The following is a 12,892-nucleotide window of genomic DNA, read 5'->3' as shown; positions in this document are numbered from 1 at the left end:
CCCTAGACTTCAGGTGTTGGCATCTTGATAAGCACACCATCTAAGTAGTCAGTCATATCCTTCACCTCCTCCAGCTCACCCACCCACCCGATATACTGATCCGGTCGAAGAACAAGCATTGCACCTCGTGTCCTATCAACTCCCCATTTCTCGTACCCCTGACCCCCACAGTGCGGGTCCCAAGTACAAGAATTATCGCACCAAATATCATCGTATCCCCAGCCCATGACAGGGTCGAATGGACGGAAAATCTCCGGGAAATCAAAGAACTCTACCTCCTTCCACGGGGCACTATGTATAGTAATGACCTCGATTTGATCCTTCCTTCCCGGAATAGGGACGTAGCGATGCAAAGGAGAAATCATCGTCTTATCCTCCGCCGACAAGAACCTACCAAGAGCCTCCACCCGTTTCTTCTGCTCCTCAACCCGAACATCACCAGCCAGAACAATAATTCTGTAGCAGCCATCACTTTCAAGCAATCTAGTCGTCCACTTCGAATTACCCTCCGCCTGATTGCGCAACTTAATCGGCGAAAATCGTTCTCCAGGAATCAAATTCCGCGCAGCCTCAGGACCTTCCTCCTCCGAGACTTTCCAAACAAGCGGACTAGCAGGGTAATAAGTTCTCAAACCATCCGCGAAATCCATATATTTCTCCACGACATGAACCATTCGATCTGCCTTATCAGGCGCCGCGGGTCCATCCGCATCCGTCGTCTCCGTAAACTCGCCCGACCAGAGTCTATCGAATTCAAGCAACATTTCCGCCAACGGATGTCGCTCCGCATTGTAAGTATCCAAGATTGCAGGATTCGCCGCTCCGACTACAACCATGGCTAACTTCCATCCAATATTGAAACCGTCCTGCATACTCATATTCATACCCAGTCCTACCTTAGGTGAATGTGTATGGACCGCGTCGCCGGCAAGGAAGATACGGGTTCCCTTGTTGAATGCAGGGGCGACGCGCTGACCAACTTGGTATGCGGTCCACCAGTCGCAGATCTGGAAGTCGAATGTGTAAGGGCTCATTATTGCTTGCACGCGGGATTTTATCATTTCGAGCGTTATTGCTGAGCGGTCGAAACGGTTGGCTGAGGTGCTGTCGACTATTTGGACGGGGACGTAGAGTCTAACTAGTCTTCTTTCGCGAGGAATAACTAGTATTGTTCCGGAAGAATGTGTTATTGTTCCCAGGCGACGCATGTCCGCTGATGGGGTGAGATGGGCAATATGTTAGCTAGCTGGGGGGTGTTGTGTGGTAATTGCGAGGTAGTACTTACGGAAGTTGGAGAGAGGGACAACATCAATGACTCCCCTGCCAACATCATTTATTTAAGATCTTGGCTTCAATTGATGGCATGGAGATGTAAGATTTGGACTGAACATACCATATGTGCTCTGTGCTTGATCCCTCCAGTAGGATATTCACCTGCTTCCGGGTCCAACTATGAGCACCATCGCAGCCTATAATGAATTTTGCTTTCACGATCTCTGTCTTGGTCTGACGGAGTCGACTTTTCTGTATTAGTTCCTCCCAGTCATCAGGTAGTACGCTTCCTCTACCTTGTCCATTGGCCGGCTGTGATCCAGATCCATCTTTAGATATATGACCCGGATTCGCCTCTTCATCGCTCAAAGTGCGAAGCTTAACTGTGATCGGGTAGGCATCAAGGTCCTCTTCAAGTTTCTCGTCGTATTCAAAAGACTCGGCAATTATTCCCCTCTCCACTTCAAGATCTGAGTATTTGCTAATTGTATCAATGAGGAATCTCTCGATGCGTCCTTGGTTTAGTAGCATGTTGTGATGATTCGACTCGTTGATCTTTGGGCTGCAATGAGGACCTTGTCTGGTCAATTTGCCAGCTTCATCCGGTACCTTTATACTTCATCAGCTAGGTTCTATATTCTCTGGATTCCCAGTTATTCAAGTTGATGGAGAATTCAAGTTACAAACCCAAAAATTAGCCTCGACAGCCACATGGCCTTCGTGGATAACACGATGCTGGAAACCCATGCTATCGAATATCTCCAGGGTCCTGGGACGTAAACCATCGGCCTGACCAGTAAAGACTTTTGTGCCTCTCTTGTCGATTATTCGAGCTTTTACACCACAAACCGCCATCCAGTATGCTGCCATTAGGCCAGCCGGCCCCGCGCCGATGATGAGCCTGTGAAAGTATGAGTTGGTCTTTTATCCTTCATTATATCAACGTGCTTACACATCTGTCTGAGACTCGACAGCTTCGACCTTTTCGCCCGCGATAGTCTGACCCATGATGAAAGACAGATATTTACTGATGACAATATGGCGATGGTTGGGTTTCCTTGGCACTACAGTGGGAGTTGTATACCTTATATTTTGCACCATCCTAGCTATATTCTGCGCGGTATATTAAGTGTGTAACCCGTTCTGCAGATTTGACGGTTGTATGCAGCCAACTGCCCAATTAGTCCTATCTCTGCATGCTGACTCCCTGGTCCCGCCACCTGATGCAAGTTTTTGCCAAAATAGATGTTCTTTTGCATGACTGAGACGAGGCAGGTGGGGGGAGGGTATGACAAGGGGTATAGGAGGAATTATTTTCTATAATATCCGGTCGCTTATTAGATCTTGAAGAAATTGGACTATTCTCCGGAGTAGTTTAGTCCGTCGATGGATCTTAGTTTCCGAACGGGTATTTTCAAAACCCGGATGAGTCCACTCTTTGCTCCACTTATTGGGTCATATGAATGAAATGAAATGGGATGCAGTAGTGATTATTATTATGGGCGTCCCGGGTGATTATGAGAGCAGAGATGGATAAATTTGGTCTGGAACCCGAGGGTGGACGGAACCAGTAGGTGCATAGCCAGCGTTTAACTATTTCGGATGTTTGTATAACCTAGCGGGGCCCGTCTGGATCGGCAGCTGTTCGCGTTACCTGAATCAACCGGCATTGAGGCCCCATCCTAGTCCAACGAGTGAGCCAGTGGTTACACGAGGCACGGGCTAATCGAATACGATTGTTCTTCATCTATCAAGCTTACCCCTGCATATAAAGATACCCATGTACACCAATTGCAGCGAATGGCATGATGGAGGTACAATGATTGAAGATCAAGTTCTATAGAAAAAAAGAGAATCTGATCATCTGAAAATCTGAGTCAGCGTGGGGGCTACGCTGCTTCTGGTACACCGAGCAATGGCAATGGGACCAGTCTGATTATCCCTCCCGCAATGGCCGGTGGAGATGCTAGGATTTTCTCTTGGTGATTAATTCCGGCGGCTGCATGCTGCATGCTGCACGCTGCAGCGGATTGACCTGGGGATCGGATCGACCTAATTAGGGAAAACCGAAAAAGATCATCGATATCCGCGTGGCAGTTGGGTATATACGGAGCGCATACTCCGTACAATACTCGTAGGATGATGGGATGTCGGCTACGGCTAAATTTGGCTGCAGGTCGGAGCAGGGTCCTCCGGGTGGTTCCCCGGTGTAGAAGCTGGTGGACATGGCAGAACCAACGGTTGGGAAAGCTGGCCGGCCCAGTTTCAGTCCATTGTGACCCGCGTTGCCATGCTGATTGAACGAATGTTGTGTTGTTGAGGATCTCAGTGCTCCGGAGGGAGTACAGAAGTAGTATGCTAGGAAGTGTACTATAGTAGTACTTTATATGCGAGTGGTGATTTTGATGCCGTGGCCTCGCTGAGTCAGCCAGTGCATGATGCAACCATTCGAGATGGATAAACGGAGTGAGTAGATGGAGATGGAGTATGGTAGATGATAAAATAGAAGTCAAATGGAAGCACCAGTAAGCAGAAGTTTCCCGAGTCGGGGAGAAAGAGGACTCGGTCATTGGAGCATTCTGTTAGTCTGTAAGTCTGTTAGTCTGTGCTCATACAGAAGTACCTCCCCTCTGCACTCTGCTGTACTGCTGCACTCTGTTCTGCCCCACCAACATCATACCCCACCAACAAATACATTCCCCCCTCCTCCCACTCCTCCCACCTTCTTTCTTCCCTCCTCATCTCCCTTTTCTACCCCAATTGTCTTTTTTAAATGTGAGTCTCATATTCACCAGCTTCAGTTACTTCTGTTCTGGTTACTCTTGCTAATCTATTTGCCCTCCAGAATCTGCCATCATGGGTTACTCTGATCTGGACCAGTTGGCCATCAACACCATCCGTGTTCTCGCGGTATGTTTCCCCCCCCCTCTCCCCCTCCCTGGAAGATTCTTCATGTGCAATTGGATCCCCTCCGATAAGCACCATGCGCTGGCTACAACTCTGCTGCTCCTACAAAGCTCTGCTAGACTGTGACTGACCCGGTTTCACAGGTTGATGCCACCTCCAAGGCCAACTCGGGCCACCCCGGTGCCCCCATGGGCATGGCCCCAGTCTCCCACGTTCTGTTCAACAAGTTCATGAACTTCAACCCCAAGAACCCCGACTGGGCCAACCGTGATCGTTTCGTTCTCTCGTATGTCTAATCGCCTTGATCTCCCATCTCCCCGAGAGGTCAATCAATTACCAACTCCGCCGCTCCCCGGCGGTTTTCCCCGCTTCCCAAGGAAAGATAGAACGAACCTAACCACTGTCCATCTAACAGCAACGGCCACGGCTGCATGCTGCAGTATGCTCTGCTGCACCTCTTCGGCTACGCCCTCTCCATGGACGACCTGAAGAGCTTCCGTGTACGTCATTCACATGCATATTTCCGTGGCGTTGCGCCACCACACTGGACGTCTTGCTGATTCTTGCCCCGCAGCAAATCGACAGCATCTGCCCCGGTCACCCCGAGTCTCACGATACCCCCGGTATTGAGGTTACCACTGGTCCTCTGGGTCAGGGTTTCTCCAACGCCGTTGGTCTGGCCATTGCCCAGGCCCACTCCGCCGGTGTCTACAACAAGTCCGGCTTCGACCTCTTCAACAACTACACCTACACCTTCTTCGGTGATGGCTGCGCTATGGAGGGTATTGCCTCCGAGGCCGCCTCCATGGCTGGTCACCTTAAGCTGGGCAACCTCATTGCCATCTACGACGACAACCACATTTCCATTGGTGAGGATACATCCATCCGACTACCTCCGCTGAGAACGAGTCAAAGCTAACACTACTCCCTAGATGGTGACACCAAGTGCGCCTTCACCGAGGACGTCATGAAGCGCTTCGAGGCCTACGGCTGGCACACCGAGTGGGTCAAGGACGGTGACAACGACCTCCAGGCCATTGAGGATGCTATCCGCAAGTGCCAGCAGGTCACTGACAAGCCCTCCGTTATCAAGCTGACCACCACCATCGGTTTCGGCTCCAAGCTGGCCGGTACTGGCGGTGTTCACGGTAACCCCCTCAAGGCCGATGATGCCCAGCACGTCAAGGCCCAGTTCGGCTTCGACCCCAACCAGAGCTTCGTCGTCCCCCAGCAGGTCTACGACCTCTACAACCAGCACGCTGCTGAGGGTGCTGCCAAGGAGCAGGAGTGGAACCAGCTCTTCGAGAAGTACCAGCAGGCTCACCCCACCGAGGGTGCTGACCTGGCCCGCCGTCTGGCTGGCAAGCTCCCCGAGGGCTGGGAGAAGAGCCTCCCCACCTACAAGTCCACTGACGGAGCTGTCGCTTCCCGCAAGCTGTCCGAGGCCGTCCTGGAGAGCATCCACGATGTCATCCCCGAGCTGCTGTCCGGCTCTGCTGATCTGACTGGCTCCAACAACACCCGCTGGAAGAACGCCGTTGACTTCCAACCTCCCCAGTATGGCATTGGTGAGTGGTCTGGCCGCTACCTCCGCTACGGTGTCCGTGAGCACGCCATGGCTGCTGTCATGAACGGTCTCGCCGCCTACGGCACCGTCATCCCCGCCGGTGGTACTTTCCTGAACTTCGTCTCCTACGCCGCCGGTGCCGTCCGTCTGTCGGCTCTGTCCCGCGTCCGTGTCATCCACGTCGCTACCCACGACTCCATTGGTCTGGGTGAGGATGGCCCTACTCACCAGCCTATTGAGACCCTGGCTCACTTCCGTGCCCTGCCTAACTGCATGGTCTGGCGCCCGGCCGACGGTAACGAGACCAGCGCCGCCTACTACATGGCTCTGACCTCCAAGCACACTCCCTCCATTCTGGCCCTGACCCGCCAGAACCTGCCCCAGCTGGAGCTGTCCACCATTGAGAACGGTATCAAGGGTGGTTACGTCGCCGTCGACACCCCCAACGCTGCCGTCACCCTCATCTCCACTGGTTCTGAGGTCAGCATCTGTATCGAGGCTGCTGAGTACCTCCAGAAGAACCACGGCGTTGCTGCCCGTGTTGTCTCCGTTCCTTGCTTCGAGGTCTTCGATTCTCAGGACAAGGCCTACCGTCTCCAGGTTCTGCCCGACGGCATTCCCGTTCTGTCCGTCGAGGCCTGCTCCACCATGGGTTGGGAGCGTTACTCTCACGAGCAGTTCGGTCTCAACCGCTTCGGTGCCTCCGGCCCCTACAAGCAGGTTTACGAGGTATGTGTATTTGAATCTCTCTATATCTGGCATTTGATACTAACTCTTCACAGAAATTCGAGTTCACCCCCGCTGGTATCTCCAAGCGCGCTATTGCCACCATTGACTTCTACAAGGGCCACACCGTGCGCTCTCCCGTCAACCGCGCTTTCCAGCAGATCCTGTAAGGAACGAGATATGTCAAAATGTTTTTGCTTTTTAGTCAAGGTGCGACAGCCCTTAGACATGATGTTTCAAGAAGACAATAGAGCGATGTTTGTCACAGTTCATTCTCGTATGCAATTGTAGTTGTGCACTGTGCACCTGTAGGATCGATACGGCGCTCCATAAGCGCAGTGTGGTCAGTAGTAGAATATAAGGGTATTTGGCTGACCGTCTTGAAACCCAGGCTGGAGTCTAAAATTACTAGTGTTCCATGCACGAATTTGGACAAAACTACAGTGGTACCACAAAGGAGTTTCTAACCCCTCATCGTCTACCATTATTGACCATCTTCTAATACTAGTAGCAGACTAGTAGCTACCTAAGATAGAGTTGATTGGCCAATATATTCCATCTCAAGTAGGTACTAGTTCCCTTAGGAAGATAGAGAATAGGTCAGAACACTAAGTATTTCTAGACTCTGAAGTTACAGGCGGCCTTCTTGACGGTCAGGCAAGATACCCCAATACACAACTACTGGTCACCCTGCGCTTATGGGGCGCCGTAGATCGATCTATATTCACGTACGCATTGAAGCTTAACTTTCTTCCGCAATGCACTCTAGCATTCCTTCTGCAGTGCAAGAACATTTCGCAGAATGGCTTCTTTCTTCGCCCGAGTTTCAGCCGTCGTCGAAGGACCATACGCCTCCTCCGTCTGACGAACCACCTCCGCCCTCCATTTCAACTTCTCCTCCTTCTCCAAAACATCCCCATCGAAGCCAGCCCGCTGTCTCTCCGCCTCAGTAAGAATATCAACCTGCCCCAACTGACCCCAAACATCCTGCACAGTCGGCGCCAACTTCTGCAAAAACGCCCCAATCCCACCCTCCCCACCACCAGCATGATAACTCTCAAAAATACCACTCCCAGCCCATCGCGGCCCCAGACTAGCAGTAACAATCGAGTCCAAATCTCGCGCTGAAACAACCCCTTCGCCAACGAGATACGAAGCTTCCCGCAACAGCGCAAAGGCAAGTCTATTCCCCACGAACCCGGGGATCTCCTTGCGCAAAATAACAGGTCGATAGTGTTGCACGAATTGGCCCGGGTCACCCTTCATCTCCTCTCTTTCGAGTTCCGAGGAAACAGCAGCAGCAGCAGAAGTAGAACCGGGCAGAGTCCTCGACGGACCAGGCGTAGTCTCAAAATAAGTCTTCACAAAATCCACCCGCTCCGACCTCGTCACTGGACTAGGAACAATTTCCACCAGGGGCATAATATGCGGTGGATTAAACGGGTGTGCAACGAGTAACCTCTCCGCAACACCAGACGGGCACTTCTCCGCCTGAGCCGAGGGTAGGATTCCCGAGGAACTACTCCAAAGATGCGCATTGGCGTCTGCGTACTGAACGACCTCGGTCCAGAGCGCTTGTTTAGAGTCCGTCTTTTCGGGACTTTGTTCTTGGATGATGGTTGCTTTTTCGACGGCGGCGGCGAGGGTAGGTGCTATGGCTAGTCGGGATGTTGATATTAGGTGGGTTATTGGGTCTTCCGAGCTGTCTACCCCGGTAGTAGTTGGGTCTAGGAAGGCGGGAAGTTGGCTGTGGAGTTGGGAGTCGAAGTCTGGGCGTGGGTCGTAGATAGTTACTCGTGTGTCGGGTCGGCGGAGGTGGAGGGCTACCATTGATAGACCGATTGTTCCTGCGCCTAGGATGGCGACATGGTGGGTGTATTCTGGCATGGCTGGGGGTTGGTGGGAGGAATAAAGAGTTTGGTGTAAAAGAGAAGCACGAAGTTTGGGGTCAATCGGGTTCGTTCAGGGCGGGGAATGCGGGGATCCGAGGTTGTCCCAATCTGGAAGGACTGGGGTATATCAAGTATATCCCCAGTATAAACATCATAATATTAAGGCCCAAGTCTCTGTAGGGAGGCTTGTTTAGAAGACTAATATGTAGTCAATTTCCAATAGTGTCTCGTAATCTTCTAAACAGCCTCCTCAACTCTAATTATCTCTAGTTCAGCCAAGAAACAGGAAATTGTGAGGCTCAGCTCTTGATCAGGTGGTCATGCAGGGGGCCGACCTGCACGAGTTCGCGTTTGCTTCTCTCCAAGATCATACAAGTGAGCCCAGACTTTCTCCTCTGACATGTGACCATGGATCAAGAAGGGAGCGATTCAAGCTCAACATCACGGTCGTGTCGAATAACCGCTGCAGAGAAGTCAAATTGAAGCCCGCTCTCGACCAGCATGAGCAGCAAGAAAGAAGCATCGTGATGTGGAGTCGGAAACTCGAGCTGGACCGCAACGTCTATGTACACGAGTCAGCAACAAGTAAGAAGCTACGAGTTGTTAAGGAGTTAGTCCCAGATAGGAAGAATGGTCAATTCGAATTGGCTGTGATAGGGAGGGTCACGGCAGCAACAGAGTATGTGAGATTTAGCAGACTGCTGGAATACGTGTTGAAGGTTTGAGCAGAAACGAGACCAAGAAACTATTTGTTGACCTTAAAGGATGGTTTCTACATCAAAACAACATTCACCTCGTGATGGAGTATTGTCCCCACGGTCATATCCTTCACTGCTTTCAAGGTCCTCTACCGGAACCGGAAGGCCAATCAATCTGCGGCCAATTGTTAGAGGCGTTGGAAGTATTACATGGGCTGGGAATTGTCCATCGTGACATTAAGCCACAGGTATAGCTTCCAGGATATTTCTGAAACAAAAAGAAATCGGCGTAAACAAACTGATAAAACATTTACAGAATGTTCTTATAGCACATGATAACCCGATACGAGTCAAACTTGCAGATTTCGGAGTGAGCAAGCCAACAAAAGGCACTCAAGCATATACAGAGGTTGGTACATATGGGTACTCAGCGCCGGAAGTTTGGGCGGAGCTGGACGAGGAGAGTGATGATCCCACGTATACCTATACGAGTGCAGTGGATATGTTCTCTCTGGGATGTCTGGTGTATCATGTCCTAACGGGAGAAATCCCATTTGGCGTCGAGTTTTTTATCCCTGTCAAAAGATATGCCGCTGGACGAACCCAGTTTCCCGAGATACCTTTGCTTGACAAGGGTGTGAGTCTATAAGGGCGATCGTTCCTTTTGAGGTTGATGAGCCCATCACCTCGAAGACGTCCCGAGGCAACTTTAGACCTCATTGAGGACTGGGTCATTCCTCTGGAACCCGAAAAGGCCCCTGAAAAGAGGCTTACCCTAACGCATATACAAACTTCTATGCGCCAGGCCGTCGCACAAAATGATCACAATAGCCCCCGACTTCAGCTGGCAGCTAACAAGACAAACTCCGACAACCTTCAAGTCGACAGCGAGGAACCTGCTACTCAAGTACCAGTCAATCTCCAGCCTCCAATTGTACGTTAATTATCGTGGAACTGGAATATCAACAATTGGATTAAAATTAATACATGACACAGGACTTCTATTCCCTGCAGCTATGGAACATTTTCAATCAAGCCTAGACACCCGATGATGGCAAACATCAAGTTTTAGTCTATCTTGAGAATGGTGCAAACCCAGATCTCATCTATAAAGGAAACTCATCTCTTCATCTCGCTGTCATGGGAACGGGGACTGCGGCCAAGCCTGCATCATGGCTGAATGCTCTTCTTGAGAACGGTGCCAACCCGAATATTCCAAATCAGAATGGCGAGCTTCCGATCCATTTGATCGTTGCTAATCCGTCAAAATTCTCTGTGTCATGGCTGGACGTTCTGTTGAAGTCCAAAGACAATACTGATCGTCAAAGTGTTGATCTGAATCTTCCTGATTCAAATGGGCAGTTTCTGATTCACATCCTCGTTGCCCTGATGAACAGTCGGTTATATCCTCCTTACAACAACGTCTTCACTGAAAATATACCCAAGTTCTCAAGGTTAATGGCTTCTGGTGTCCAGCTAGAGGCCCAGGACCTCAGAGGATTCACTCCGCTAATCTATGCATGTTTATTGGAAGATGCACAAATAGCCAAATTTCTAGTCGAAAAAGGGGCCAACATAAATGCTCAATGTCGCCTGGGCCTCACGCCTCTTCATTACCTGATTAAAGCAAGGGTGCTGCCTGAGATGTTTATAAAGCTATTTCTGGATCGGGGCGCAGACGCAAATTCCCAAGATAAAACCGGCAAAACTCCTCTTCATCATGCTGCCATGATAGATGGGAATCGGATGGCTCTCGAGTGCCGGTCAGTATTGGCGTATGGCGCTGAGATCAACCGCAAGGACAATGACGGGGTAACTGCGCTTGACATAGCTGCGAGCAAGGAAAAATACAATGGTTCTACGATCAGGTATTTGGTCGATAATGGGGGTGAATATGACATGGGGACTCCATCCGTGAGAAAACGGGTCAAGCGTGCGCGGGCATGGGTGAAAATGAATAGGGCGCTAGGATTGAAGCCATCTACGAGTATTGAACGCACAGCTGGTGGTCAACAGTTCATCAGCACGACCTCGCTCCCAATACATTCGAAAGCATCCAAATTCGAGAGTAATCATTGATCAGTTACCATTGATATACTACAGAAACACAATATGGAGAACGAAATTCATTCATCATGATATAATTCATAACCCTAACTTTTCAGAGCAAGCCCCATCTAAAGGAAACCATTTAGTTGCTCAGAGCCTTGCGAGCAAAGTTAGGCAGGACAAAGCTGGCGCGGTGGATCTCCTTGTTGTAGTAGCGGCACAGACGCTCCTCCTCCTCGGGGGACCAGGAGCGGAGAGGCTCCTTGACGTTGCGGGTGGCGTCCTTGCAGCAGACCATGAAGCCGATCTGGCCGGAGGGGTAGGTGGGGATGGTGGTGTAGGCGTACTCAGCGACGGGGAAGACCTCGTTGCAGGACTTCTTCAGGTCAGCGATGAGAGAGAGGTGGAGCCATTGGTTCTCGGCTGTGTAGACGAAGGCACAGTTCCGCGAAACCGAGCCCAAAACGGGTTGGTTGCGGTGGTGGTGCGAGAAGGTTAGCCTGGGTTCTTTGTGGGGAGGAAAGAATAAAAGAAGAAGCAGATATAGAAAGAAGAATGCAAAAGAACATGCAAAACAGAGAAAAATAGAGAAGAAGAAGAAGAAGAAGAAGAAAAAGAAGAAGAGAGACAGGAGAACGCATTGAAGAATTGGGGCAGTGGAAAGAATGGGGATAGAAGATGGGCAATATGGAACGAAACAATGCAAAGGAAAGGCAACGAACAACCTTGGGTAGTGATGACACCGCCATCGCGGAGGGCATCGTTGAGGAGCTCAAAGTAGGGCTTCTGGAAGAGAGTCTCGGCGGGACCCTCGGGGTCAGAGGAGTCGGTGATGATAACATCGAACTCGTTCTTGTGAGTCTTGAGGAACTCGAAACCGTCACCGACGTAGGTGTGGGCGTTGGGGTGCTCGAAGCCGACGGCCATGCCGGGCAGGTACTTCTTGGAGAGACGAATGACAGCCTCATCAATGTCGCAAAGCGTGGCGGACTTGACGGACTCGTGCTTGACGACCTCGCGCAGGACACCACCGTCACCACCGCCGATGACGAGAACCTTCTCGGGGTTGGGGTGGGAGTTCAGGGCCAGGTGGGCGATCATCTCCTGGTAGGAGAACTCATCACGCTCGGTGCACTGGATGACGTTGTCCAGAACGAGGACGGTGCCGTAGTCGCTGGAGTCGAAGATCAGGACGTCCTGGTACTTGGACTTCTCGTGGTGCAGCACACGGTCAACCTTGAGGCTCATGGCCTGGCCGGGCCACATGCCGGACTTCTCGGAGAACCAGCCATCTATAGCCAGGGAAAGAATTGGAGGTCAGTAAAGCTATTCAATTGATCGAGGTGTGATGTATAGGTCTTCGGAGGGGTAAGGAGGGATGAAGATGTGGATGGTGGGGTAGCGCAGCAGGGAAGATCAATAGATCAATTCGGGGTTTTTGAGAGGAGATATGAGATATAGCATACCCTGGATAGTGGGGTGAGTGATCTCGCTCATGATGGAGGATGAAGTAAAACGGCGAGGGAGTGATCTAGAGAGGCGTAAAGGTAAAGATAGAGAAGGAAGAAGAAGTGAACGTAACATGCGAAGAGAGGGAACCTTAGGGCCTGGCGGAAGTTTGGCTGTTTTGGGCCGCGAATATTTTTTTGCGCTTGGGCTGAGTGGGGCAACTTCTCACTTCTTTTACCTGAAGAGGCCAACCATCGAGCTATCAGCTAACAGAAATTGGCATTGGCTTTCGGGCGGACAAAGTTGACCAGTTGGTGCTAGCCCAGTTGGCC

The 12,892-nt window shown here is 51.0% G+C and overlaps 5 protein-coding genes across 5 annotated transcripts; 2 read left to right on the top strand and 3 right to left on the bottom strand.

Annotated features, from left to right (window-relative positions):
* Positions 1-2: 2 nt before the first annotated feature.
* N7509_007299 (putative phenol 2-monooxygenase) lies at positions 3-2,280 on the bottom strand (the record flags this gene model as incomplete). Its single annotated transcript, XM_056631936.1, has 5 exons — positions 3-1,213; positions 1,286-1,320; positions 1,394-1,881; positions 1,960-2,173; positions 2,225-2,280. 5 exons carry the CDS (start codon positions 2,278-2,280, stop codon positions 3-5), a joined length of 2,004 nt encoding a protein of 667 aa, XP_056487487.1.
* Positions 2,281-4,128: 1,848 nt separating this feature from the next.
* On the top strand, positions 4,129-6,642 carry tktA (transketolase tktA; the record flags this gene model as incomplete). The annotated part of the gene is made up of 6 exons (XM_056631935.1): positions 4,129-4,182; positions 4,323-4,465; positions 4,595-4,679; positions 4,754-5,048; positions 5,112-6,475; positions 6,529-6,642. The coding sequence occupies 6 exons, from the start codon at positions 4,129-4,131 to the stop codon at positions 6,640-6,642; spliced, it is 2,055 nt and encodes a 684-aa protein (XP_056487486.1).
* A 595-nt stretch (positions 6,643-7,237) lies between these two features.
* Positions 7,238-8,359, bottom strand: N7509_007297 (uncharacterized protein; the record flags this gene model as incomplete). Its single annotated transcript, XM_056631934.1, has 1 exon — positions 7,238-8,359. One exon carries the CDS (start codon positions 8,357-8,359, stop codon positions 7,238-7,240), a length of 1,122 nt encoding a protein of 373 aa, XP_056487485.1.
* Positions 8,360-8,684: 325 nt separating this feature from the next.
* On the top strand, positions 8,685-11,141 carry N7509_007296 (uncharacterized protein; the record flags this gene model as incomplete). The annotated part of the gene is made up of 5 exons (XM_056631933.1): positions 8,685-9,043; positions 9,094-9,310; positions 9,379-9,699; positions 9,868-9,996; positions 10,104-11,141. 5 exons carry the CDS (start codon positions 8,685-8,687, stop codon positions 11,139-11,141), a joined length of 2,064 nt encoding a protein of 687 aa, XP_056487484.1.
* Positions 11,142-11,253: 112 nt separating this feature from the next.
* On the bottom strand, positions 11,254-12,608 carry N7509_007295 (spermidine synthase; the record flags this gene model as incomplete). Its single annotated transcript, XM_056631932.1, has 3 exons — positions 11,254-11,534; positions 11,834-12,403; positions 12,578-12,608. 3 exons carry the CDS (start codon positions 12,606-12,608, stop codon positions 11,254-11,256), a joined length of 882 nt encoding a protein of 293 aa, XP_056487483.1.
* Positions 12,609-12,892: the final 284 nt, after the last annotated feature.

Source organism: Penicillium cosmopolitanum, assembly GCF_028827165.1.
Source record: "Penicillium cosmopolitanum strain IBT 29677 chromosome Unknown utg000008l:1.0-4398992.0:1.0-4402845.0, whole genome shotgun sequence".
Taxonomy (NCBI): domain Eukaryota; kingdom Fungi; phylum Ascomycota; class Eurotiomycetes; order Eurotiales; family Aspergillaceae; genus Penicillium; species Penicillium cosmopolitanum.
Note: the sequence above shows the minus strand (reverse complement) of the source record. Positions and strands in the feature narration are given on the sequence as shown.